General features: G+C 49.8%; 12 protein-coding genes across 12 annotated transcripts; 8 read left to right on the top strand and 4 right to left on the bottom strand.

Moving 5' to 3' along the window:
* Positions 1-8: 8 nt before the first annotated feature.
* Positions 9-1,638, bottom strand: BO87DRAFT_199785 (polysaccharide lyase family 1 protein). The gene is made up of 5 exons (XM_025618540.1): positions 1,159-1,638; positions 980-1,105; positions 837-933; positions 546-779; positions 9-494 (listed from the first exon to the last, which is right to left on the bottom strand). Exons 1-5 carry the CDS (start codon positions 1,503-1,505, stop codon positions 159-161), a joined length of 1,140 nt encoding a protein of 379 aa, XP_025474438.1. The 5' UTR covers positions 1,506-1,638; the 3' UTR covers positions 9-158.
* A 2,976-nt stretch (positions 1,639-4,614) lies between these two features.
* Positions 4,615-5,633, top strand: sdh2 (succinate dehydrogenase iron-sulfur protein subunit SDH2; the record flags this gene model as incomplete). The annotated part of the gene is made up of 3 exons (XM_025624964.1): positions 4,615-5,038; positions 5,104-5,255; positions 5,310-5,633. 3 exons carry the CDS (start codon positions 4,615-4,617, stop codon positions 5,631-5,633), a joined length of 900 nt encoding a protein of 299 aa, XP_025474437.1.
* A 726-nt stretch (positions 5,634-6,359) lies between these two features.
* Positions 6,360-7,304, bottom strand: BO87DRAFT_369905 (class II fructose-bisphosphate aldolase; the record flags this gene model as incomplete). Its single annotated transcript, XM_025622007.1, has 1 exon — positions 6,360-7,304. The coding sequence occupies exon 1, from the start codon at positions 7,233-7,235 to the stop codon at positions 6,360-6,362; it is 876 nt and encodes a 291-aa protein (XP_025474436.1). The 5' UTR covers positions 7,236-7,304.
* Positions 7,305-7,445: 141 nt separating this feature from the next.
* BO87DRAFT_345622 (NAD(P)-dependent oxidoreductase) lies at positions 7,446-8,879 on the bottom strand. The gene is made up of 3 exons (XM_025620866.1): positions 8,604-8,879; positions 8,065-8,558; positions 7,446-8,016 (listed from the first exon to the last, which is right to left on the bottom strand). Exons 1-3 carry the CDS (start codon positions 8,857-8,859, stop codon positions 7,456-7,458), a joined length of 1,311 nt encoding a protein of 436 aa, XP_025474435.1. The 5' UTR covers positions 8,860-8,879; the 3' UTR covers positions 7,446-7,455.
* Positions 8,880-11,675: 2,796 nt separating this feature from the next.
* On the top strand, positions 11,676-12,252 carry BO87DRAFT_391426 (LITAF-like zinc ribbon domain-containing protein; the record flags this gene model as incomplete). The annotated part of the gene is made up of 3 exons (XM_025624963.1): positions 11,676-11,697; positions 11,753-12,032; positions 12,087-12,252. The coding sequence occupies 3 exons, from the start codon at positions 11,676-11,678 to the stop codon at positions 12,250-12,252; spliced, it is 468 nt and encodes a 155-aa protein (XP_025474434.1).
* Positions 12,253-12,916: 664 nt separating this feature from the next.
* BO87DRAFT_401753 (uncharacterized protein) lies at positions 12,917-13,575 on the top strand (the record flags this gene model as incomplete). Its single annotated transcript, XM_025625634.1, has 4 exons — positions 12,917-12,998; positions 13,100-13,271; positions 13,328-13,349; positions 13,420-13,575. 4 exons carry the CDS (start codon positions 12,917-12,919, stop codon positions 13,573-13,575), a joined length of 432 nt encoding a protein of 143 aa, XP_025474433.1.
* Positions 13,576-13,791: 216 nt separating this feature from the next.
* BO87DRAFT_401752 (uncharacterized protein) lies at positions 13,792-14,541 on the top strand (the record flags this gene model as incomplete). The annotated part of the gene is made up of 4 exons (XM_025625633.1): positions 13,792-13,977; position 14,028; positions 14,062-14,213; positions 14,404-14,541. 4 exons carry the CDS (start codon positions 13,792-13,794, stop codon positions 14,539-14,541), a joined length of 477 nt encoding a protein of 158 aa, XP_025474432.1.
* Positions 14,542-14,567: 26 nt separating this feature from the next.
* BO87DRAFT_199669 (uncharacterized protein) lies at positions 14,568-15,540 on the top strand. The gene has a single exon (XM_025618538.1). The coding sequence runs from the start codon at positions 14,715-14,717 to the stop codon at positions 15,402-15,404; it is 690 nt and encodes a 229-aa protein (XP_025474431.1). The 5' UTR covers positions 14,568-14,714; the 3' UTR covers positions 15,405-15,540.
* BO87DRAFT_199674 (uncharacterized protein) lies at positions 15,514-16,865 on the top strand. Its single transcript, XM_025618539.1, has one exon. The coding sequence runs from the start codon at positions 15,676-15,678 to the stop codon at positions 16,822-16,824; it is 1,149 nt and encodes a 382-aa protein (XP_025474430.1). The 5' UTR covers positions 15,514-15,675; the 3' UTR covers positions 16,825-16,865.
* Positions 16,866-17,332: 467 nt separating this feature from the next.
* On the bottom strand, positions 17,333-19,186 carry BO87DRAFT_380898 (uncharacterized protein). Its single transcript, XM_025624399.1, has one exon. It carries the CDS (start codon positions 19,026-19,028, stop codon positions 17,574-17,576), a length of 1,455 nt encoding a protein of 484 aa, XP_025474429.1. The 5' UTR covers positions 19,029-19,186; the 3' UTR covers positions 17,333-17,573.
* Positions 19,187-19,742: 556 nt separating this feature from the next.
* Positions 19,743-21,527, top strand: BO87DRAFT_345605 (uncharacterized protein). The gene is made up of 2 exons (XM_025620865.1): positions 19,743-19,970; positions 20,045-21,527. The coding sequence occupies exons 1-2, from the start codon at positions 19,957-19,959 to the stop codon at positions 21,450-21,452; spliced, it is 1,422 nt and encodes a 473-aa protein (XP_025474428.1). The 5' UTR covers positions 19,743-19,956; the 3' UTR covers positions 21,453-21,527.
* A 904-nt stretch (positions 21,528-22,431) lies between these two features.
* Positions 22,432-23,990, top strand: BO87DRAFT_380896 (NmrA-like family protein). The gene is made up of 2 exons (XM_025624398.1): positions 22,432-23,098; positions 23,160-23,990. Exons 1-2 carry the CDS (start codon positions 22,844-22,846, stop codon positions 23,817-23,819), a joined length of 915 nt encoding a protein of 304 aa, XP_025474427.1. The 5' UTR covers positions 22,432-22,843; the 3' UTR covers positions 23,820-23,990.
* Positions 23,991-26,870: the final 2,880 nt, after the last annotated feature.

Below are 26,870 nucleotides of genomic sequence, written 5' to 3'. Positions count from 1 at the left end.
ATAATGTCATTGTGTTGGCTGGTTATCAACCACATTAGGGTCGTGAACACTCCCCATGAGTAATTATAGTAGAAGTAGATACACGAAAGATAACTTATCAACAACACCGCGTCCCCTAATTACATCCACTGCTATTTAGTGTAAATGAGTTAACTCATTTACAGGTTGCCCTGACCGGCGTTGGCAACAACGCTAGAGGCAACAGAGGTGTAAGCCGAAGCAGAGGCAATGTTCTTGCCCTCGAAGTCGGAGAGGAAAGAGGTGCTGTCCTCGGAGAAAGTGCCAGAGGAGCCGAAACCGTTGATGACACAGTCACGGCCAAGGTAGGTGGAGCAGACTTCACCGGCGGTGGTGGAGGGGACGGTGAAGGCCTCGCCCTCATAGGTCTCAAGAACAGTGTCGACGTTCTGGAAAACGTTGCCCTCAGCCAAGACGTAGCCACCCTCACCGATCTCGAAGGCGTGGCCGGAGATGTCGTACCAGTAGTTGTTTACCTGTGTTGGTGATTAGTTAAGTCGAGAGTGACCGGGAGAGATAGAACTTACAGCGTGGAGAAGAGTGTTGTCCTGGACCTTGGGGGAACGGCCGGAGGTGTGGTAGATGTAGTTGCCCTTCAGGGTGACCAAGTCGGCATCACCGTCGAGGTAGATGGCCCAGTAGTGGTAGCCATCGCAGGTGGCGGAGTAGTCGGAGACACCGTCAATGTAGTTGTTGGTGAGAGAGACGCGGTTGTCGGCGCTGGTTCCGAGGACGTAGTGCTGGCGACCAATGCGGGCGGTCTATCATTTGTTAACTTGATGCTCTTGATTTAGTAAACTGAAGAAGTGAAGGCCTACAGTAACGTGGTCGATCCAGACCAGGTCGCAGTCATCAAGAGTAATAGCATCACCACCCCAGACGTACTTGGCGTTGATGTCGGTAACGGCGATGTTCCTGATTTTGTTAGAGCAATTTCCTAATGTCACCAAGTATAACTTACTGGATGATGATGTTCTCAGCACCGCTGACAATGCGGAGACCCTTGCCCTTGATGGCACCAGAGGAGCCCTCACCGATGAGGGACTTGTTGGAGGTGACGGTGATACCGAGGATACCAGCGTTGTAGCTATTTAGGTTAGATATGAGATCAAAAGCGGATGACAGCCGGCAAGAACATACTATTCAACGCTGACAGAGGGAGCATCGGGCTCGTAGTTCTCGCACCAGTCGTCCTGGTCAATAGCAACCTGGCAAGCGGAAGCGGTACCCCAGGGAGCGCAACCAGTGCCAGTGGTGGTACCTTCGCTGTCGGTGAAGTCGAAGGTCTTGGTCAGGACAATGACGCGGGCCTCATCGTCCCCAAGGTAGGAGACCAGCTCATCGATAGTGTCGGGGTAGACGGGGGTGGCACTGCCACCACCGGTGACGCCCTTGGCGAAACCCTCAGCAGAGCCGGACACGCCGACGGCAGCGGCGGAACCAGCGAAAACAGCGGCAGCAGCGCTGAAGATAGTAGAGTACTTCATGGTGAAGTGTTTAGAACCAGCTAAGAAGGGGAAAGAAAGACTATGGTGAAGAGAGAGGTATGCAGAGGAAAGGAAAGGAAAGGAAGGAATGGTTTGATACAGAAGAGATCAACCTGGATGGGATTGGGGCTTTTTATAGGGAAGACTGACTTGTCAGTTTGACGGAAGCATCTGACAAGAATCTGATAGAGCTTCGCCTTTGGCTCAGACCTATTCTGGGTAAATTGGACGGGTGATCAGTATGAAACGGCCAAGTGCATCTTTCATTAGTAGCCAAGGGCTATCGAGCCAAACCGTTGATTCTTCTCGGTCACTCCACCGGCGCTAAAGTCGGTACTGACCGAGCAGGTAGTAGAAGGGGATCCATCATATCGGACCATGGATGGAGTGATAGGCATCGATGACAACCAAGATGGGAAGGGGAGAGAGGAGTAGTAGCCACATGGTTTGTCCATCGCGGTGATGGCCCCTGTTCGTGGACAGTGAGCTGGATGGTCCACTGTGCTGTCTGGCTGTTGAAGGTCATAGGTGGACCTTGGGAACGAGTCGGGGGATTTACGGCGTTTCATGATGCCCGCGCCGGCGCACTTAGTCTCGGTAGTCTAAAGTAGTCCATCCACTCGGGCTGGTGGGCCTCAGGATTGAAATTCTGTAAAGAAGCAATTCCTCCGTCTTGGCAGAGTCCTTGTGGCAATGATAGACGGGAAAATACCGAATGCGACCATCAGGGTGTAGCTAGTAGTTTGAGGATGTTGCGGATGGAAGGCTGGACGTGCTTGACAGTTAGGGCTGTTCATCACTGGTGAAGAACAAGAGGGGAACCGAGGGGGCGATTCTGCATCACCATTCCAGCAGCTTTGAAGAGTTTTACTTCCTTGACTTCCACTGAGACCGATTTTGTTTCAATTATTAATGGCTTCAGTCCTCCCCACGCCTCTCTTTATCTTTAGTCGGTCTTTTGGTCAAATGAGAGGAGCTGGAAAAGCTGCGCGAAATAAGAAAAAAAAAAACGAATTAGGCGTTCTTGGTAAGGCGCCAGGAACGCCGGCCAAGTGGTCCACAGTGGAACCGTCTTCGGATTTCGGTGATAGTAGTACACCAGTGACCACCCATTAAGTCGACGGCCGAGCAGCTATTACTCCTCGAGTTTCGACTCCAGTGCAGAAATTTAGCCATCCAAATTTAGCATCGACCTGGTTGACTGACTGATAATTTTGTCATCTAGTCTGGACAGCTGAGTGGTCACGATAAGGTGGGAATATGTCGGACTCCGTAGGTATCAATTACCACTCATTTGTATCACGAATCAGGGGAAATGGGGTAACGTTGCCCCTATCAATCATAAATCCGGTCCATCTGCACACTATACTGAGACATTTTGCTGTTAAGCTTGGATTCCGGCGTCTTGGCTCATCAAGCTTCGAAGCCATAGAAGGAGCTTATTCCACGCCAAAAGAAGATACCGAATCAGACAATATGGGGTGGTAGTCTAATTAAACCCCATCTATGTGGTCTGTCTAGCCTGTCTAGAACCTGGTGAGCCACATTGCGGTACCACTCGCCCTTTGATGAGGACCGTAACATCACCCCAGTTGGAGCTATCGAACTAGGCCAGCTACGATCAGACGCTTGGGTACCGGGCGCCCGATAGGGGTTATTGTGGACTTGTTGACACTCAAGATTATGCTTAACCGAAACCAGAATCTTCCCCGAGGCTGTCGTGTTTACCTCTGATGACTTCCTTGATATTGAATACGATGCCTGCCGCTTGCAAGTGCTGCGCCCATTGGATTGGCTAGTCCTCAAAGTGGCAGCCAAACCCCGCTCTTGGACAGCATCACGAGTTGAGGGTGGGAGCAATCATGAGCTCGTATGATATTATTGCCGAAAGTAGGTTGGTGATAGATTGCCTGAGTAAATGACCAAGGGGTATTCGGAACCACCCGGAAGAGACTTGTTGGTTCTAGCCTCACAAAGGCCATCGTTGACTTCAAACGTCGAGCTCTCTCGGCGTTGGTCCTTTACTTTGGTTATGATGAACAAGTTCATTCCGTAAAATGCCGGAATAAAACGCAATCTTCCATCAATGCCTTGAGGGGGGTTGAGATGTAGAAAGTCAACCGGCAAAACACAGTCGGGGATGGATTACCGCATGGTGGGAGAGACTTTATGCAGGAGTAATATAGACTCGTCATTCCTAGGCCGCCACCGGCATTTTTCTGCATGTTGAGGGGCCACCGATGCAGGCTACTGCAATGTGATAAAGTGCGGGTGATGCATAATTCCACTACCGCACACGAAGGAAGCAAGTGTGAGTGGAATTCTATTAAGACGAGAATGAGATTAGAACGGTGGAGATGCCCAATCGGGGATAGCTTTGATGCCTGATATTGTGGTCTCTTGTTGCCCTATTGCCTTATGGCCTTAAGGCCTTGTGGCCTTGACACCTATAATATCTGCCTTGTCGCCTTACACCGTTGATACCGTGGCGCCTGATATTTATGGCTGCATGTTGTCTGCCTTACAGCCTTAGGCATAAATGTTTCGGAACGGCAAATGATTTCGGCTCCGTTTCCCCTTTGGGATATTGCCTGTTGGCCGAGCATACTCGAGTTACACGGACGTCGAAGAGGACAGTGGGGTTAGATATCAGTAAGGGACGCTATGTCTGCTCTAATCAGGCTACTTACTCGGACTGAACATAATTCGGCTTCAATTGACTTCCGATTCAAGGTCACTGAGTGGAATTATATTCAATCCAGTGCCTCGCCGTGTATCCCCGACGCTTGCAATTAGGCTTTGCGTGATTGGCCAGCACCAGCTGAGTCAGCCATTTGCCGGCCGCCAGACCCGAGGTTACCTTGAGCTGCCAAAGGCGACAAAACATCGCCAGAACCGATCGACTTCACTTCCTCGTGCCTCCCTTGGACCTCGTTTGTCGTTGCCGCTGGCTGGCTGCTCTTCTTTCAGGCCTCTCTCCCCTCCCTCCACCGCCATTGACATTCTTTCGGTCTCATTGACCTCTCCTACTCGCGCATATCCTATTTTTCGCCATCTGGTAGATCCCTCGCCCCCCGATCGACCGTGATCTCTTTCTCAACCGCCCACAATGGCTGCCCTTCGCACGACCTCGCGCCTGTTCGCTTCCTCGAAGCCGCTGTTCCGCCCAGCCGCCTTCACTCGCTCCTATGCGACCGTTGACGCCCTTTCCCAGGTGAGCGCAAGCGGCTACGCGAGCAGCAAGACCATTCCCGAATCTAAGACTTCGAATGTGCAGGACCCCAACCCCTCGGAGCAGCCCCGGGTCAAGACTTTCCATGTCTACCGCTGGAACCCCGATCAGCCCACCGAGAAGCCCAAGATGCAGTCTTACTCCCTGGATCTGAACAAGACCGGTCCCATGATGCTGGACGCCCTGATCCGCATCAAGAACGAGATGGACCCCACCCTGACTTTCCGGAGAAGTTGCAGAGAGGGTATCTGTGGAAGTTGCGCGATGAACATTGACGGTGTCAACACCCTGGCTTGCCTGTGTATGTTGTCCTGGAGTGCTTGGAGCGATGTCCCGGCTCGGTGGCGCTGACCATTTGCTGTATAGGCCGTATCCCCACCGATACCGCCAAGGAGTCTCGCATCTACCCTCTGCCTCACACCTACGTCGTCAAGGACTTGGTCCCCGATTTGACCTACTTCTACAAGCAGTACAAGTCGATCAAGCCTTACCTGCAGCGCGACACCCCGACCGCGGATGTAAGTATTGACAGCGTGTGCTGCGATGTGGGCTTTTTACTGATAAGTGTATAGGGTCTCGAGAACCGCCAGAGCCCCGAGGAGCGTAAGAAGCTGGACGGTCTGTACGAGTGCATTCTGTGCGCTTGCTGCTCTACTTCCTGCCCCTCGTACTGGTGGAACAGCGAGGAGTACCTTGGACCCGCCATCCTCCTCCAGTCCTACCGTTGGTTGGCCGATTCCCGTGACGAGAAGACCGCCGAGCGTAAGGCCGCTCTCGACAACAGCATGAGCGTGTACCGTTGCCACACCATTCTCAACTGCTCGCGGACCTGCCCCAAGGGCCTGAACCCCGCACGGGCCATTGCGGAGATCAAGAAGATGATGACTGCTCATTAGAGAAGTGACACGAGATCTAAAAAGAATTGCTTTCTCTTTGTGCATTACGTCTTGTGTGGCTGGGTATTTTTCCTTCTTTCCTATCCCATTTCTTTTTGGTTAATTCGTGTCTGAGCTTTATTCCCTCCATCTCCGAGGTCTTTCATGTCGGATGTGTTTCAATAGGTGTAAATTGTGAATGTGATTTATAGCCATGGCGGTCAGCCAGTGATCAATTGAGTATATACTTGTGATGATCTAGCGTAGGAATGTGTAGGGTACTGGTGATAATTATCAGACTGTGTCATTTCGGTTTCATATCTATTATATATACTGGTGTATTCGCCGTGATTTAAATAATTTAGCACCACAATCTACCATTTTCAATTGGATTTCAATACTGTATGGCCATGCTAGAATCCCTCGGGAACCAGATGGTCTAGACCTGGTCTCTGCCAGTTCATGAACTTTAGTTATATATATTCTGCCGCCAGTACCCATCATCATCATGATTAAGCATCATGTTCTCTCATCTCAAGATACATAACCCATAGTAAAGACAAAATAATCCAGTAATTGATACTAGCAATACTTCAATTCCTACTACTAACAATCAATCAAGATAATCCCACTCAATCTACATATACTAAGATAGAGCAACAACCACACGAGATATAATAGTATAAAAACCAACCCCCCACCTCACAACCCCAAAGCCAACTACCAAAAGATGAACTAGTAAAACAATTAATACCTCCCCCCCGACCCCAAAACCTCAATACACCTCCCAACCGCCTCCTCCATCCTAGCCGTAGCCTCCTCCACCAACCCCATAACGCCCACCCCCTTCCCCCGATCCCCCTCCCCAGCCCTCAGCATAACACCCACCCACTCCCCATTCAACACCTTATTAATATTCACCTTACTAACCCCAGCCGCAACACAGCGATCAAAAATCCCCTTATCAAACGGATCCGCCCCATGCAACACCAATCTCACCCTCCCGCCCACCCTCTCCCGAATCCTCTCCAACCGATCATACTCCAACCGAATCCCCCTCGGCCCATAACTCCCATGCACATTCCCAAAAGCCGGAGCCAGCCAATCAATTCCCGTGTTGACGAACTCCTCCGCCTCCTCGGGGGTCGTCAACACCCCCTCCAGGTCCGCAGTGTCCGAGACGCCGTCTTCCCCGCCCTCGATCCGCCCGGGCTCGGCTTCTGTCGCGATGCCCCGCTCGTGGCAGTAGGCGACGAGTTCGCGCGTTAACGAGAGGTTCTCGGCTTTCTCGTAGTGTGACATGTCGATCATGATGCTGTCGAACCCGGGGGTGATGTCTGCGGCCTGGCGGACTATTTCGGGTGTTTGTGCGTGGTCGAGGTGCACCGTTATGGGGACGGAGGCGTTGCGGGCCGCTTCGGCGGCGGCGTGCACGAGGATGGAGCCTGCGTATTGGAGAGCCCAGGGGAAGAGGAGGATCATGGCGGGGGAGCGGTGCTTTTCGGCGGCGCGGACTGTTGCCAGGATGCCTTCTAGGTTGTAGCAGCACATGGCGGGCACGCCGTAGTGGTGCTGGTAGGCGTGATCGAGGATGGGGAGGGCGCGGTTGTTGGGGAGGGGCATGGTGGTGGTGGTAGTTTTGGTTGAGAGGGAGGGGATGTAAGTGATGAATGGGGGTATTGAAGAAGTAGATTAGTTGTCTGAGTATGTGTGAAGGGTAGTCTTATAGTTCTGTCGCGACGGAATGGTTCATGTTGACTCCACTATTTACAGCCGGAGTTGCTCCGAACCTTATGAGATCATTCCTGATGATATTAAATCTTGATTATTTCGGCGGCTAAGTCTACGGATAAACACGGATTACGCTGGTGCTGGCCTCCGAACCGTACCCTTGGCCCTTGGACATCAATAGTACGTTCAGTGCTGCGTTGCCGAGATGGAGCGGGCAGTGCATGTCCCGCGCCTTCTGCACCACCTTCTCTAACCGACTCACCACCGCATCCAGTGTTTCTGAGCCGGCTGGTGCCTGTGCGCCGATCTTGCCCTCGATCATTTCTAGTCCTTTCGTGACGAATATCTTGCTTCCACCGGCTGCGTCGCTGACGAGTTCGAAGAATTGCGCCATATCGACACCTAGTGACCGTGCGAAAGCGATGGCTTCTGCAGCCGCGACAAGGTTGACGCATTGCATGAGGTCAAGCACGAGCTGTATAGCGGTTTCTGGATCCTCGGTTGCCGAGGAAGTATCAAGGTCTTTGAGTGGATGCGAGTAGTACTGGCGGATCATAGCGGAGTCGTCCTTGGGGCCGTAACCTTGTATAAGGGCGGAGAGGTAAATCTGCTCTGCAGTCGCACAGAGTGGAATTGGAAAGTTGTTCTGACGCGCTGAGGTCGTAATGATGCCCTGATAAGGTCAGTACGCGTGACAATGGCAGGGGCAGGTGCAACCTACAGCATCCTTCAAGATAATAGTCAGAGCACTTGCCCCAGGATTCCAATCTTCCTCCACCATCCGGGGAAAACGGTTCTCATGCATCCAGGTCCACGCTTCTGAGCTCTTTATCCGCTCTGCTGTATTCACTGCGTTCAGGCCCAGATGCGCCGCGAAACCCATAGCCTCGCTGGCACCCAAGATGTGGATGGCAGCCAGCACCTGATGTACCATCTTCATGTTACTGCCGGCTCCCACTCCTCCAGGGACAAGATAGAGCTTGCTTGGGGCAGACATAGTCTGCAGCAAATTGCGCGCAATTTGCAGCGCAGAGTCGGAACCACCCGCCATGATGGAGAGGGTGCCATCCGCGGCGCGCTTCGCACCTCCTGAGACTGGTGCATCAACAAAGTAAATATCTGATCGACCTCGAGAGGCGAGTTCTGCAGCGACAGATTGCGCATATGAGGCAGCGACGGTGGAGCAAAGGAGGAGGGTTGCATTTTGGGGGAGGTCTATTATGTTAGCTTGAGGGAGCCAATGGCTAGGGAGGTACATACATTGTACAACGCCCTCATGTCCGAAGAGGACGGTCTGCGCCTGTGGCGCCGATGCTACCATGCACACGTAGAAAGACTTTCCTTCAGCTGATTCACGCAGTGAGGAGGCGGGCGTGCCCCCCGCAGCTTGGAATCGCTGCACCGAGGCTGGAAAGACATCGTAGCCGTAAACAGGGTATCCTTCGTGGACAAGGTGGGTGGCCATGCCGAAGCCCATGGCCCCGAGGCCGACAAAGCCAATGGCTGGTTTAGACATCTTCAATTCCAATTATGTGCTTTAGCTTCTTGAGCTGTGATCTTTGTCGTGTGGACCGACACCATTTATGGAGGGGAAATGGGTCGCTGTGAAGTCCGAGGACGTGGGGGATACCGTGGGGGGTTCGGAGGTGGTCCGATCAACACAGTTGCTGGTGGACCCTGAACACTGCTAGTCGCATCACCTTTACACATGTCTCCTCCGAGCTTGGGACATCCTCCGAAACCCTTGCCCCGAGGGAAGGACCCCCGAATTGTTCTGACGCTCGGTCGGTCGTTGTTGAAGCCGATACTATGAGGTATCACGAGTTGATGATCGGCAGGTCCGTTGACAGTCCCGCCCACTTTCCGATCCATCGCTATTGTTGACGGTAAAATGATTCTGCTGATATCTATCATGCCATCATTAAAAGTAGACGGCAACAGCAGTAATTGTGGCTGTAGAACATTGCTCGCATGGGATGAAATTCATGGGTGCTTGGGCCAAGATTTCAACTTGAACCACAAGCATTATCCGCTAATAGCCTCCACGCATCGGTGAATTCAGGTAAGCTCTAAAAAGGTTTACGCTGTCTGTTCAGTTCTCGTTCAGGCTGCAATTTGTACAGAAACCGGGCTTGGAGTGTTCAGTAGACGGAAAGCAAGTGGCTTGCATAGCGACTAGAGTTGCGTAAGCGACCATCAGCATTCCAAACAGCGTGCAACATATAAGTGCCATACAACATGTTTTGGTTAGCTTTGGAGCTCAATTGTAAGAAGCAGCCGACCGGGGAGAGTAACATGACAATATGTTGGCAATTACCTCATCGCATGTGTAATTTGCTCACCTAGAGCTATGCCATCATGCAGGCGGATCTATTAACCCTCCTGTATCATTCTAGACATCGAAGTATTGAAAGAGAAGGGTTCGGAGGAAGCACAAAGACACGCAGGCAATATCAAGGCCGAAATTTGGCATCTCAATCTTGGGTAGAAACGTCAACGCAGAAATCGCAAAGACCAGTATTGATTATAGCGACCTAGGAATACTGGAAATACAGAGGTGGATAGAGGGATTCTGTTGAATCCTGTATCTTCCACACCATGATCTGAGATCAACCTTAACATTACGAGAAACCCCATACCACCTAATTTCACCATTAGATCAGGAAAACCAGAATGTGCAGAGACATCTCAGAATGATCAAGATTGAATGCCTACCTAGAATATCCCGTAGAGACCAAAAAGGCCTAAGAGTCCGAGCCAAAGAACATCATGAATGTATTAGAACAGCCCTTCGAGCATTTTATGAGGACATCCAACAGCAAACCAGACGCGCAACGCGCAGACTTCTACTGTAGAAGAGAGCTGGGCACGACTCATATAACCACGCAGGACCCGACCGGCCAGTGACGAACATCTGACCGAGTCGGCGAGATAAGTCCTGGCACGTTTTTCAGACTACCGTAGCTCTGGATACGGATGCACCCGGGAACGCGAGATTGCTCCGGCTGCTGGCCGGATGCCATGACATCTTCTGTGGCCTGGCTGTATGGGATCACGGTCGCAGTCAGCACAGGGTTTTTCGCTAGTCAGAATGAACAACTCGCATGCCTGACTAGACAAGGATATACTACATACCCCAGCAGGTCAATCCGAGTGAGTTTCGCCAAAGCATCGTCAACCGACCGGTGCCCTAAGGCATGGAAACGCGTCTCAGCGGAGTCAATTCGCTGGACCCCAGCAACGGTGTCCAAAGCAGCTGACCCGTCAAACTGTATATACAGTGGTGAACAGTTTCAGGAACAAATTCATCTTGTTTTCATTCAACCGGAGGAGTGAGGTGCAGAGAATGGTTGATATGTTTGTTCCTGGAGGAGAGAGAGGGAGAGAGAGAGAGAGAGAGAGAGAGATCAAAGGGGAAGGCAAGTGTCGATCGCAAGGAATTAACTTCCGATGAGTAATGGCAGGAACTATCCTAGCTTGTGCTGTCTCATTCTCATTCACTGCTACGTTGTAGGTGGAGCTTTCTTTTGTTCAAACCCCAACAAATGGCCCCCAAGTCAGATATGTGGATGATATCGAAGCAAACACCAGCAAACGGAAAGCAAAACCGAGAATCATACCACTGATGAGGTTATCCAACTTTTCAAAACCATCAAAGACATCACAGGGTAAAATCGGAGGAAGCTAGACTAGTACGTCAAAAGCATTCCAGTCGACCAACTCATGACCTCGCCAAGTTTCAGAAGTTCAAACTAAATTGAAGGATGAGCGCCCGTCATTCTTGGGACTCAGTTTGGTACAATCTTGGCCGTGGCAGCGCCCCTCGTATTTTTTACCTTTCCCTGCCACAACTCACAAGGCTACCTTGTACACTGCAGATCAAAAAGGCACTGCCCTGAAATCCTAGCCACGAAGGAATGCCCAGAGTTCCCCGCCCCTACTTGGACCATTGGTGTGAGAGCCTTACCCCAGACCAATGTTTGCCTAGTAATTAGGCGCAATCTCAGCCTCGTCCCGCGAGCCCAACGGCCACTTCATCCCCCCCTGCCAATCGCGTGAATCTCCTTCCCACAAATGATTGATCGATGTGTGTCTCATCTCAGAAGGTCACCGGAGCACGAGCAAATAACATTTGTTTCGTATTCAAGTTGGCTCGCGATGCGTTCCACAAATAATTCTAGGCGTTGGCTCAGACTGAGGATTTGAGCTTCCAATCTAAATAAGTACAACTATAAGAATGCGCCCGGGGATGGAAATAACTAAGATGTTTTTTTTCTCTAAATCACACTCTATCTGAAGACATATATCCAAAACTCAATCTTACCTATCACAATGGCCGAGAAAGCAAACCCTCGTGCGTTCACACCCTAGCCAAAGTGCACCATGTACTCCACTAACCTTACTACCAGCAGCAGCAGTTCCTACCTACGAGGAACAACAACAAACCGAAACCCACGAGCTTTCCTCCAGAGAGCTCCCTGCATATGCGCAACCTCCCACCGAACAGACGCCTGAGATCCAACCCCATCAGCCCCAGCAGACCTTCTACGCAGGCTCTCAACACCCGAGCGGCTATAATACTCCGACTCCACTGTATGCACTGCAGAAGACGCCGGCACCTGTCGATTGTCCGGCCTGTGGAGAGCGGAAAATGACTCGTGTGGAGGCTGAAACGGGCAGTTCAACTCAGTATGTGTGCACGGTTTTTTACAATAATGGATCAAACTAATAATTCGTTTATAGTGCCTGGGCCGCAGTGCTCTGTTGCTGCCTGTGTCTAGGATGTATTCCGTATATGATGTCGTCGCTGAAAAACCAATGTCATTACTGCGGAAATTGTGGTGTCTTGTTGGCTACATGGCATAACAGTGGACGGACGGATGTGCATCGGCCTGACTCGAAGAAGTAATGGGGATTTATTATGCTGTTGCCTATGCCTTTTTTTTGCGTGTTTCATGTGATACCACTATGAGTCTATATTACCATACCCTTGGATGTTAGTTGTGATAATTGGGAAACGTTTACCTTTCTATTGTCTGCGTATAGGCATGAATGTTTGGTGCTTAACCTATGGGAAATAAGCATTCTAACACAACATGTTAGAAGGAAACCAACCTCTAGGTCATTCTCAAGCTTACGCTTCTGCCTTGAGCTCTAAACTTAGTTGGTTTTGCGAGCTTCACATGACCGAAGGGACATTGACCAAGCACTTACTAGTACCTCTGCGCATACTCGCATGTGGCAGAATGAACTGGACATTTAAAACCGGGATCTCTATGGCTGAAGCACAAGTACCCGATTGGGCATTCCCTGAGGCGGTCGCAAGCTCTCAGTTAATATCTCGAACTGCTGATCATCTTCTGCGGGCCCGTTAATCAGCCATGATAGGGGCCGCATTACGAGAACTGGACCCAAGTGGGACCGTTTATTTCAGCCCTAATGGCTGGACCCTGGATCTTTTCTACAGTATAATCTTCTGGCGTCCAAGGACATTGATTCCGGAAGGATTCTTTGGCTCTTCCAAGCTCTTCCAAGTCCAGCGAATAGTAAATCCATGTCTCGTTGCATCAGCAATGCTGGGAAGGGGCCGATTAGATAAGAGCGCGGACCAGATGTATGACGTCAAGGATGTTCCTGCGGCAAACACGAGAAGGGGCCTGTTCTCTAGATTTTCTATCAACAAAGCTGGAGCCGTCACTTATGGATGAATCCTCGATTCTCCTGTCCACGACTCATTTACCCTGCATCCACTACAGCCGGGCACGAATCGGGAGGCCGGGTGATGGTAGAGAACCATGGCCGTGAAAGAGTGGTGACGCCAGCGGGACGAGCGGATCGCCAAACCTTGATCACAATTGATTTCATGACTGTCCCTTATGGTCAGGCATCGCGATACGCGTTAGATGGCATGCATCTTGAGGGTAAATCGTTAGGAATGGGCACTGAAGGTTGCGAATGACTTCTGTGTAACTGGAGGTGGGGAGATTACACACCTCCCTGTCCGGAGTGCTGCCGCGCCAATTGACTGCCTCGAATGGCTTCACTTCGAGCTGTTGTGTGTTGATTGACCCTTGAGCGTCCCGAGTTCGGCTTACCAAGTTACCCTCCTGTCAGAAATAAGCTTCGTGGACCAGCCCATCCAGCGTTGCATGCATGTGCCCTCCTTCACGTCATTGCGATCCTTGCTGTCATGACCTTCCGCTGCTCCCGATGCAGCCAGTCCTACCAGTAACCAGGGTTGTTCATCCGCCCGTCCAACTCTTCCCTTCTCTTTATTCTCCTCGTGTCATATCATCTCTGCTTCCCGTGTCGTTGTTCTCGCAGGTCGTGGGCATCCTCAATCTGTCTTGATCAGTCCTCGTTCACCGAAGCCGCGCGGTCGTTGTTCGTGAGTTGCACATGCTTTGAGGGGATTGGTTCTGTGTGGTAGGCTAATAGGAAGTAGATCATGGCCGCTATCGACCTCCTCGCCCTCGAAGCACGACACCAAGTGATCAAACGAAGCAACTGGGCCGGCGAGAACCCGGGTGTGGTCCTGGTCTTCTGCATCGTCTTCATCGTTGCTGTGGGAATCATCGCACTCTTCATCTACCGAAAATGCATGGCACGGAAAGCAGCTAAACAGTCATATGAGGTCGAAGCTTGAACCTGTGACTGATCCGACCGATGATGCTGTGATACGAGAGTATTGGAGAAAGAAGGATGGAAGGATGAAAAGGATACGATTTCGGGCTGGCTACGTCGCTGCAACGATCGATATGCACGTTCTCCTTATCTTTGTGTGCCTTTTGTCCGTCCGTCAAGGATACCCGCTCTTGCTTTTGGTGGATCTGGGCGCTGACGGATTGCGTTGATTTAATGGATTGCTTGGTCTGTGTTGGCATAAGGGTAAAGAGTCTTAGTTGGATGGGAAGAGAGGATATACTGAATACATACTTTTTAATTTTGCCAATTATATTATCCCAACTGGATGATATTTCAACACCTAGACTTTTGCATGGTGATCTCAAAAGAACTAACTGTACATTGCTGGGGACAAATTTGACTGAATCACCTAGAGTACTACTATGAAAGAGCTGCCACGGCTTGGATGGGCCACATCCGCATGGGACCAGCAGTTGCGCCAATGATGGGACTGCAAGTGGTCCTGATGGCAACGGATCTCGTATTCGGGTTGATCGTCATCAGCACAGAATAAGGTTCGTAGGGTAAGCTCCGGGTCTTCTTAAAGATTGACTGATGCGCTTGAAGGTCGCAAAAATATGTCAGATGCATGTTTCCGTAACTTCAATCTAATTAGTATTTTCCCCATAATAATACCCTGCCGCTGGTCGCACGGAAGGAGCCTTAGGCGCTCACCATTCAATTAAAATGCCCTCCTTCCTCTCTGTTTCATCCTTTGTGCTCGCTGCTTCCCTCAGCACCATCACATATTTGACTTTCCTCCACCGTTGTCTCAAAAACCGAATCCACCATGAGACGCATTGCGGTACACTCTCCAAATCGGTTTCTTCCACCATATCCACGATACCCTCCGAAGTCTACACACCAGAATACTATACTCTCCACGATCGAGCTAACCGCCGGGTGCCTCGCCAGCTGCTTCCCCGCCAGAAAGACGCTGAAATCCTGACCATTCTCTTGCGTCGCAACATGACAGCTTTCGCACACTTTCCTCAGTGCTATATGTTGTGGCTGATCAGCCCAGCCACAAAACGCCCAACGTTCCATACGTCACATATTGACTCGCTGGATTTCAACAAGGGCGATGTTATCTGCGGAATCTACCGTGTCCTAGACCGAACCGCGAACAAAGTCGAGTTCGGAATGACTTACAAAGGGGTGGATGGGCGATTGGTGATTCGGTTCTGGGATGAGGACAAGGACGTTGTTTTCGCCAGTGAAACTGCGATGTGGACAAAGGCGGATGAAACAGAGCGCGCCACAATGCCACTTGAAAACCCAGTGCTGCGGTTCTTTCATGAACTGGCCGCATGGTGGCTGTTAGATTCCGGAGTCAAATATCTGACGGACTTGGATGCAGAATTGGAGGATGATTGATACTCGAATTGAACCATCAGTGTGAACCATCAAGAGGGAAACATGCCGTACCGACTAGCTCCAAATTCCGACAGCGTTATGGCTTATGATTGGAATCTCCACAAGAACGCAATGGTATTACTCTCTTACTTTGTCTCCTCCTACGTATCGCGCACATATAAGCCTCCTTGAAATCCCTATGTGTGCAACGGCTTGAGACGTTCACAATTGCTCCAAATCTTCCAACGCATCCTACAAAGGCCAAATCCGCCTCAGACCCCAAGCAAACATTATGTGCCAATATACCTTCCACAACAACCCTGACTGTGGCCATATTGCAAACTTCAGCCTTGACATCTGTGTTGACATGATGAATGCAATGCGCGAGGGCACCAAAAATCCTCCTGACCACAAGGTCACCACTGTCCATGACCTTCTGCCGAAAGGTCCCTTTTACCAGTGTCGTCCATGTGAGGGCAAACTTGCCAAGGTGGACACCAACTGTTCAGACTGCTCCGATTCTGAATATGTCGTTTTGGAGGGTCAAAACGCAGGTGTCCCAATTGTGCACAGCTATATGGAGATGTGCCTCAATGAGAAGAATGCACCACCCGATGGTTGTGACAACTTTGTGCATGTGAACCAACCGCCACGACTGGGGACCCCTACCCCGGCACCGAAACCGATGTCTGCCAGCCAAACTCTGAAGATGAGGGATCTGGCTAGTAGTGAATCGGAGATCCATCCACCGATCAGCATGATGGAAACGCTGGAAGGATATGAAGATTTCCTGAAGAAATCAAACGAACAACTTCGTGCTCGTCGCCCGCCTTCCACCCCTATTCGCAGTCCAGAGTCAGGGAGCTACGGGGATATACCTGTTGCGAACCAATCATGGTATGCGAGTGACTCGGACACAGAGGCTGACCAGGTGCAATCTCCCCGTCCCCTTGGCTCTCCTTTCAGCTCACCACATCGGGCCCCACGACCAAAAGAAGCACCATTGCGTGTATCCGACTTGAATAGCCCACCACCTAGTCAACAGCCAGGCTATCTCAAGGCAACCCCCCGATTGACCAAGGCAGGGATTCAGGGCGAGGCTGCACCTGTTTACCGATCGAACGGTGCCACAACTCCGCCCAACCAGCAATGGTATTCGACGCTGCTTCCTTGCACCCCTTCTCATCTGATCATCCCCCAACGCTATTCTCCACCATCCGCACCGCGCAAGACTCATCGGACAGAATATTCGCAGTATAACCCGGTGGACACGTCGGGCATCCCTTTTCGCCGCGAGTACAGGTTGCCGCGCCACGATGTTCTAAATACAGTCCTTCAGTCCCCACCGTCGCAATATCCTGAAAGTTATAACAGGAGCTATTCAAGACAGTACTGGGGTGCCGTATCCGGTATGACTCCTGCGTGCGATGAGCGATGGTAATACCCCATCGATGGCAGTATATGGGGGTTCGATGATATCAGCAATTACCAAGTTCATATTTCGGTCTTGTTGTTGGTCTGATTTATACTATATATACACAAAAATACCCATGGATGCATGCGTTCTGTTTCACTGCTAATTGATTATCTTTCGGGGTTTTATGCGAAAGTGATGGCGATGATATCAGTGACAGGCTGAGCGACAGCCTGAGAATGTGATTTGGTGTTTCACCTTGAGCTATTGGTTCAAAGGGTTCGATAATATCTGACAGTCTGATTATTATTGATGTGTCAGTTTTGGTTATGGTTATTGCAAATGGACATTCAATCTATCAATTTCAAACTCCTATTCTGCTCCATTATATTCTTTAGATTAATAATCGCACTATGCTAGTAAGTAGTAGTCATGAATGAACAAGTAAACTGAAGGAATACAGTCTCTATCTAGTACAGTCTACGAGCTTAGACCCCGGAATACTACGCACACTGCATGAAAATAGAATGCAACTCCTGAATATTATAATAGATAGTATCAACGAGCTAGTAGCCATTAAGGTATTACCCAAAAACACCAACAATCAAACAAACAAATATAACCAATGATATCACATCACATCACATCAAATCAACTCATAACATCATAAATCATAACTCATGCAATAACCAACAGGAATATATCCCAAATTCCGACCCTACCACCCAACAAACAACCAAACCACAAAATCACGACTCAAGGGAAAAGAAAGACCACTACCACTTCCCCCGACACATCGGACAACTCGTCTGCCGATCACCCTCCAACGCCGAAGCTATCCACCGATCCATACACTCGCGGTGGAAGTTGTTTCCGCATTGCTTCTGGCACCAGACGAGAGAGGTGTCGTCATCAGAGGTATGGTTGTGTTCGGTAGACTCCTTTTGTAGAGCGCAGAGGCATATGCAGCAGTCGCCTTCGATGGGGTGGCGGGTGATGCCGCATTCTGAGATTGTGGGTGGAGTGGAGGTAGGGGTAGGCTGGGTGGTGGGTTCTGGGGTGGTTGTGGATTCTGGGGTGTCCGTGGGAGTAGAGCGAGATTCTTCGTTGTTTAAGGTAGGAAGACTGGGGAGTTGATGGCTTGGGGTGGTGGTTTCTGAGGTTTCTGTGAAAGGGTTGGATTCAGATTCTTGGGTGTTGGTGGATGAAGGACGCTCTTCACTGTTGGGTGTAGTTGTGGTATTGGCAGAATCGGTTTCTGCGCTAGGAAGGCTAATTGCTCTTCTAGTGCTCGTAGTGCTGGGACTGGAGCTTGCATTGCCGTTGCTTTGCTGGTCAGGGGATGGAGTAGCTAGCACATCGCTAGTATCACCGATCTCACCTACCCTGGACACAGAGCTCGGGGTAGCAGCACGTCGTTCAGCTTGAGCAGGAGTAGCTGGGCCATCGCTTATCCTCTGGACCCTGGTTGTGCTAACGATCGTGCTTCTGCGTAGTTGCACGTTCGTGCTGGTAGAAGTGTTGACCTGCAAGGTCGTCTCAACACTTCCTCCACGGGCATCCTGCCTGCGTGAAGACAGCAAGCCACTCGACACCGAGTCCCTCTGGAACCCGTATGCCTCATTGTGTTCCACCGTAGTAGATTCAGTCTCGACAGTAGGAGAAGGAGAGGCTCTTCTTCTCGCTTCCTCCTGTCCTCGGGCATACCCCATAGCCGCACTTCTTCTGACCATGTCTTCAGTGTCTCGTCTAGTGCGCTCTGCGTCTCTCTTCGCCCGCTCTTTCTCCCGCTCCGCTCGCTCTGCCTTACGAATTGCATCCTGCATCTTCCTTTCGAGTTCCGCAAGTCTATTCTCTATTACACTTGTTTCATCACGTATCCTTGGTGACGGTGATCGCTGAGGCATCGATCTACTCGGCGAGCTCATAGAAGGAGACGAATGTTTAGCGATGTATTCATCGACTCGAGAGACCCAAGTATTAGTTAGGCCAGCAGCTTGGTTCTGGTGATAATGTAGGCAGAGGACGAGAGGAGCCAACTCCTCCAGTACATGATCAATAGACCGGCCGGCTTTGAGCAAGCGGGTCCCTTGGTCCAGAAGGGAAACTGCATGTCGGCGGTTTCTGGCGTTTGTGGGGTTGCGGCAGTGACGGCCCTGTGAGGGCGCCCAGCCAACGCAGGGCTGGCTTTCTGGGTAGATTCCGAGAATGTCGGAGAGATGGTGTGTCATTATGTTGTGTGCCGGATGGGCAGCAAGGGCAGGCTGGGTATGCAGTAGACAACTAAAGGGGAAGCGCTTGCTCAGTGGTTGCGGTTCAAGTACGTAGGACACAAGCAGCGCAAAGAACAAAATTCTCTACCAAATATATAAGATGAGTTGAAAAGCTTAGAAGTAAAAGTCTATTGATTCCATCCGCCAGACGTTCTAGATGACGCCTTTATACCTCATGGTCCATGGTCCTTATCTCGAGATGGAGGGAGGCCATTGTGGCTGTTCACTACACCCTCTCTACCAGCGACGAGGCTGAGCAGCAAGCTAACCGTTGACCCCTGTTTGAGAGAAAGGCTGAGATAGCGACCACGCATGGTAGTTCGAGCGATAGTGCGACTGGTGGTGCACGAGCTACGGGGTTAGTGTGCATTTAGGGTCAGCGTGATTGGTGTTAGATTGGCGTTGGAACGATCAACTAAATATGGCTCACTCCCGGAGGGAAAGTATTTAGTATTTAGTATTTCAGTACTAGTACTAGTATGGAAGCGGGGGTGGATACCAAAAATACCCACCGCCTCTGGAGTTCCAGTTCCGAGTTGCTGCAACAATGGGATCATCGCGTCATTTTCTGCTCTTTCTTACTTCCCCAAAAAGATCAATTCCATTATGTCAGAAATTGTATAAATAATGCCTGGTTCCTGCAACTCATTCAGGGCATTCACTGTGCCAAATGGCTTCTTTCTCCTTGACCGCTGGTTTGTGTTTTTTTTTTTCCAATCTATTTAATACTCTGCCCCTGGCCTGGGTAGCTTTAGCTTGTAGTATATACTATACTATCATATCATTACTATCTCAAGACACCTTCCCGTCCCTACTTATCTTCCCAGAGGGTATAGTAACCTTCGTACCTTTCTCGTCGTGACTTTCAACATACTGTGAATGAGCCATGGAGCCAAATCGGTATGCTCGTTGCTATTCCCCTGGGACTTTCTCCCAACAACTCTTCTTATCTTGTTGTTGCTGACTGTTTTAAGCCCCAAGCGACACCTCTTATCATTACCGGCGGAGATCCGGATCCTAATCTATAAGGCGGTGTTTGATGATAACGATGTCTGTGAAATCCAACGCAGGCCCATTCCCGTCTGGTGTCCGGTCGACAAATGCTGGTATACAGCCCGGCGACAGTTCATGGCTGACCAGACGAATCGAAATAGCTGGGATGGCTTCTGTTCACATCCGGGTTGTCAAACAAAACAAGGCCAAACAGTCAGTCGTGACATCTACGTCGGCCATGGTCCACTCATAGCTTCCGGGCATTATCCTTGCCCCAAATCCCTGGAGAGGAATCCGGCGCTTAGTCTCGGCTTCCTTCGCACCTGTCGTCAGGTATACGAAGAGGCAAGACATTTCCCCTATAGTCGAGCCACCTTTTTCACCCAAGAGCTTGGCAGCTTTGCCAACTTCACCTATTCCTTGAAAGCATGGCAGGTGGCTTCCATAGCCCATCTCAGAATCCGGATTCCATTGGTGCAGAGCGTAGAGACACATCTGGCCGAATGGAACGAAACACTTTCTTTGATCAGCCTGGCGTTCCATGGCTTGTCTACGATTTCTGTGGATGTCCACTTCCGCTATGCTGAGCAAACCTGGAGGGACACCTTCTGGGATGGCGGACTCCTAGAATTGGATCGGTTAAAGTTGAAGGGCATGCAACTCGTCATCTACGAGGGGGAAAGAAACCCCAGACAATTCTTCGAGTATTCGGCGGGGACCCTGGCATCTGCACAGCCGAATCAGAAGGCTGCCACTCCCAACCCCATCAGCTTCCACCATGCCCGTGATACCCTTCGACAACGGGACCAGTCGCGCATTGATCCCAACGATACCGGTCGCCTATTTTTCCGCCTCTCGCCCAACGACTTCCCCCTCTATGTATGCAATCTCATCCACTTGCTTCCTCAGCGGCCTCGCACTGAAGCGGAGATCCGGCGCGAGGATAGACATCAGCGGGACTACAATTACCACTACGCCTATCCTGAGGACGACCCTGAACACGTGAACCCAATCTTCGGCTTCCAGTTCAGTGACGCTCTCAAGGGAAACAAGGATGAGATTGCGCGAGGGCTTGATAAGCTGCAACGGTCTCGCAAACGCTTGCAGCAGCAGAAGGCCAAGTCACCCTTACCTATGCCCTACAAGCCCAGTCGGAGAGGTGTCTACCCACAAAGTCGGAGGAATAGCCAGGAGTATCAATCCGACCGCAGTGATATGGGCGAGGAGATTGAGCGTCCCGGAGATTGGAGACGCCGTTTGGTTCAGGAAAAGTTTGCCCCGTTTATGGAGTCCTTCCCCTTGTCAGCGACCCGAAAATACCCCGGACCCCAGAGCATTTGTTTGAATTGCCCACGAGAGGCCACTGGAGACAGCGAGCATGTGAAATAAAAGTTTGCAAATAGTCTCTCACTGCATGTATATAGTGAAGACATGATTCATTTCCTTAATAAAGAAGCAATAGTCGTCTGTCCAAGCAGAGGACCTTGAGAATTCATGATTAGCAAAAAAAATCCGTATAGTACCATTTCCTCTCGCCCGATCCCCAACCAAGACCAAGCAGCGAAACAGGCAGACCCTGTGCCCCTGACACTCCTTGCTTGTTGCACAACGAGCAACTAACACCGTGATGTTGAGCGGTACGTAATGTTGTGGGGGAAAGGGAGGAATGGAGGAATTTCCCGTACGTAATGGCATCTGCGGTGGTTGGATGGGATGGATCCGGGATCAGTCATTCGTGATACTTACTTTTACTTACTCACACATACTTCTTGGGGAAGGTGAAGTGGTCAAAGTGGAAACAAATTGCAGCAGTTGCGGTGGAGAGAAGCCTGGTGGAGCTGCAAACCCATTTCAGGCGAGTGTCGTGATTTCTTCCCCATTTCTCTTTGTCATCCCCAACCGGGTTTAGCCACCCGGTCAACCTAAACCAACCAGTCAGAGAGACTTTTCTCGGCCACGGGGAAAATCAAACCTTTTAGGTTCATATGTCCGCCTTCAATAATTAATTAGTTGAGTTTTTGCCATGAGGGAAGCTCCTCCTGGTTACTAGTGTAATGCGGGCAGGTCACGGGTCGATGGGGTAAGAAAGGGGGTCTAGATGGATCACAACATCTCCTCTCCTCTTTGCGGGGTATTACGTTATTACCTCGGACGCTGGCGGCTTCTCCATGTCGATCTGCTGAGGTACTTACTTTACTAGTGGGTTCTAGACTAGCCCTGTACAACTTTTGCCTTGAAAATTCGATGCGTTTGAATGTCTGGGCATTAGCATCATTGCTGCTGCTTATGATTATATCCGTCAACCTTCTTTTTTTTTTTTTCTCATTTTCGTTTTCATTTTATTTTCTTTTCTTTTTTTCCCCTTTCTGTCTTGCAGGTGGGGCGGTATGGTAATGTTACGGTTTTTCCTGCAGCCTTGCGTAACTGGCCCTCATTGCCGGATTGGACTGGCTTTTGTGTAGTTCTCAGTCGGACCCAAGAATGGGTGAAGAAGGAGAAGAAGGGAAAAGAAACTGAGTGACCCTATCATGACTCAGAACATTGCAACCAGCCAATTGTTCAGACTTTTCTACTTAGTAATTAGTTATTGGTGGCCTTATTAGTCAGGTGCGCAAGGCATTTCCGGGTGCGGCCACCCAGTGACCTCAACATGACAGATTCGGGAGATCGACCGGCCTTAATGCGCATCGCCATAGAATGCTGTCTTCAGCTATTGTCTAGTATCCTACCCCTGGATGATTGAACGCTGTGAATAATTACTCTGATTCATCCTAACAATCATGGCTACCGCTCTACTCATCACTGGAGCCACTGGCAACCAAGGTGGTGCGGTCATCAATGCTCTGCTGGCGCGCGATGCAGACGTTGAGATCCTCGCCGTGACCCGCAACCCGCAGTCAGGAACATCGCAGAAGCTTGCCAGCAAGTCTCCCAAAATTAAGCTAGTTCAGGGCGACCTTGATCATCCGTCCGAGATCTTCGAAAACGCGAAGAAACTCGCCACTCGGCCCATTGCTGGTGTCTTTAGTGTTCAGGTAGTATTCAGCAATGTACCTTTACTTTCACTTACTTGCAGGAATAATTAACGCATGACAGAATCCTATGGCAAAAGGTCAAAATGTAGACAAAGAAGAAATCCAAGGGAAAGCCTTGATCGATGAATCCATCAAGCAAGACGTCAGACACTTCATCTACAGCTCCGTCGATCGCGGTGGTGATGCCTCCACCGATAACCCAACCAATATTCCTCATTTCATCAGCAAACATCACATCGAACACCACCTGTTTGAGCAAACCAAGGATGATTCCATGACCTGGACTGTCCTCCGTCCGGTGTTCTTTTTCGAAAACCTTGTCCCCAGCTTCATAGGCAAGGTGATTGCCACGGCCTGGGATGCCTACCTGCAGGGCAAACCGCTGCAGTGTGTTGCGGTCAGCGATATCGGGGTGTTTGCAGCCAAGGCTCTCCTCGAGCCACAAAATTACAAGAATCAGTGTATCTCTCTCGCCGGAGATGACCTGACATTTGAACAAATGCAGAAGAAGTTCAAGGCGAAGACGGGGGAGACGATGCCAACCACCTACCGGGTGGTTTGTTACTTATTGATGTGGATGGTCGCTGATCTGCGGATTATGTTCAACTGGTTCTACGATCACGGCTATGGGGCTGATATTCAAGGTCTAAGGAAGACGCATCCTGGCCTGAAGAGCTTTGAAGCGTGGCTGGAAGAGGACAGCGAATGGGTGAAGCGTTAAGGTGGTCTCACACTACTGCCCTCCATGATTACTTCTGAAAGGTTCCAAATTGGTAACACTGTCACTTGATGTATCAGCAATGTTTGTTGTACTACTACCTACTTCAGCTGCTGCCTGAACTGTACTTTTTATCTATCTGTATGGATACCTAATTTTGAATGATAATCCCTGGGTGGTTGTACAACTCAAGTCCTCATAACCCTCTGGATACGGGAGGTCTAGCCAATCCATCTCTCTTCCTACTTCCCGCGTTTCACCTCATCCTGGACCACTCTGCATCTTGTACTCGAGATACCTCCATGTCACATGTTGTCAGCATTCCCCTCCTCCGACTACTTATTTCCCTCCCTCCCTCCCTTCTCTTCCTCTTCATCCTTTTCCTACCGTCTTCCTATCTGCAGAGTACCCTTCTTTCATCACTTTCATCTATATTCATCTCTCTCTCCTTATATACTAACCCAGTATACCCAATATATAGTGTCTCTCACTTCTCATGTCCTCTATTCTTCCATTCTCACTCCTACCTACATTCTTCATTCCTTCAGCGTATTTCGTTCTACTTTCTGACTCACCCTACTCAATGGACCTCTGAGAATGCCTCCTCACCTTCCTACTCAGTTGCATCCATGTCCCCTCACAATCACATTAGAGAGAACAAAGACCAACTATGTCCTCTGTTTCAGTCGATATTGACCAGCCCGAAGAACATATGCTCATGGACGTGGGTTCATCCTGAAAACAATGGGGTGGAGACTGTCACACGACGGGGCTGTCAAATGTCGTATGAGGAATACGGCGATTCGGCTCTGCACGCAAAGGGGTAAACTCGGGATCAACTGCTGATGAAGTCAGTGGTAATCCGTCTCTTATGGATTCTGGTCGTGGTTCTTTCTGCCACACGTGATGGGATGTATTCTATGGATGCTGGTAACCTGGGAAGGATACCGAGTGGAGTTAGTCCGTCCTTAATGACGTTGTTCTGCATTGAGGCCATCCTTGCTAATGATTCTGTCTCGAAGCTGATAGATGGCTGGATATACATGAGCTGCACCATAACGCGAGTAGGATACGGAGATGCCCGAATCGAATCGGATCATGGGGCTACTTTACCATCGAAAGACCACTGCAGTCACAATGGACTGCACACGGTATGAACAACTCACACAAATGTGACTGCATCACCACTCGTTCGACAGCTTGCTTTGGTGCGAGAGGGGCCGGGCTCGAAAACGGACACTGGCGATACAGTCTTGTCACTTGGAGCACCTCATTCACAGTCATGAGTGATGCGGTGAACGAGGACGATGCTCGTGGATAAAGAGGATCCTGAAGAGAACCGCCTGATACACCACATGTACCCACTGAACATCACTTCTTTAATGCTGGTATTTCAAGATATTACGGGTTCACTTCCTATCAATTGGCCTGACTCAGAAGACTCATTCGATGACCGAAGCAATATACATCGAAAGCATGACTAGCTACAGCCAATTTGTCCGTTCGTGGTCAATGCCCATGCGGTGTATATGCTCGTTGGATGGATGGATGAGATGATCCGTGCAATTCAATTCTATGACAATGAAGACAACCAGCCGTGGTGGGCCTTTTACAGGGCTTCTCCATACCTCTTCTAGTGTGTCTGATATCAGTGATGGAAAAAGTCGCAAAACTACGTCAGAAGAGATCCGAAAGACAGTCGTAAAATGATCGAAATCTACAGACGTGATGCCCCCGAAAGCCAAGATCAAAGGCAGTGGCATTATAAAGAGTATAAGATTATGTTTCCAGAACATCGGCAGAACCCCGAGGATATTGATTGGATATGCTGCGTCTGAAGTCTGTTAATGAATGGAAGCAGAGTCTGACAATCAATAATCTGGTATCTGTTTTCCTGGGTCTTTTGAGGACCCCGATGCTTGAAACCCGCCGGATTGAACTCCCAATTGATGTGGAGACGATCTGGAGAGTATCGATCAACCCATGGACGATATACCATCCTCGATTCGACTGACTCAATGAAGCCCACGCCCTCTTTGAGCATTACTTCAAAGCTGCCCCACTTTTGAATCCAATCCAAGCCTCCTCTCCGTCCCATCAGACCAGATGCACCGACTTAAATCCACCAAAAACCCTAATGAACGAGAAAAAGCTATACTCAAGGCTCAAACGAGAATTGCGAGGTATAATCTGGGCAAAATGTCTACAACCCTGCTTTGCCGTACAATCAGTCACGAGAAGAAAGCCTGGAGTCATCTGAGGAGAACAATCCCTATGTACTCTCAGCTTCACCCTTGCATTCCATCCACACTACATCCCACGTCGTTCACCCGTGCATGCTAGTTCCTATCCTATGCATCTTTCCACATACACTATTGAGAGACTATACCCATCAATAATCAAGTACGAACGACCATCCAACAGGCAATATGGGAGATCATGGAGGACAAGCTCTACTATATCTCACATCCATTCCACGTCAACAGTGTCCACACCACCCTACCGTGTTATTTCAGCATCAATGAACCCGCATGACAGACAAAACACCACCAAGAACAGTCTTGCAAAACTGTTATATATTGTCTTAAGCGTACGTACGTACTAACTCACAAAGAATCCCTACTTTCTCGCGTTGCACCCAAAACTGACCATAATCCGCAGCCTCGTACGACATGATGGAGAGCTAGCACGCTACGTTAATTGTATCAAGTGGAGTATCGAATGAACGCAATATATGATACACTTAAGATAATAGAAAGAACCTTTTCTTTTGCATATCCTCTCTTTTCTCTCTGCTATATCGACATCATTGCGGGGGCAATCATGAGTGAGGGTATTATATTACAAAAAACTATATCACTATGTAAACATTCATTATTCGGTACATCTAGTCTTGTCTCTGAATACCCTGAAGATGTTGTTTTCTCCACCATGAAAGAACATCTCTTGTTCTGTCAACTACTTGATGTATTATATGGTTTGCATTATCTCACCACGCCAGGATCGATAGATCAGCCAGTACATTCACACTGAGCTTAGTATAGAGTTCAAGAA

The sequence above is a fragment of the Aspergillus neoniger genome, assembly GCF_003184625.1.
Source record: "Aspergillus neoniger CBS 115656 unplaced genomic scaffold BO87scaffold_56, whole genome shotgun sequence".
Taxonomy (NCBI): domain Eukaryota; kingdom Fungi; phylum Ascomycota; class Eurotiomycetes; order Eurotiales; family Aspergillaceae; genus Aspergillus; species Aspergillus neoniger.
The sequence above is the reverse complement of the archived record's forward strand: the minus strand, read 5'-3'. Positions and strand labels throughout refer to the sequence as shown.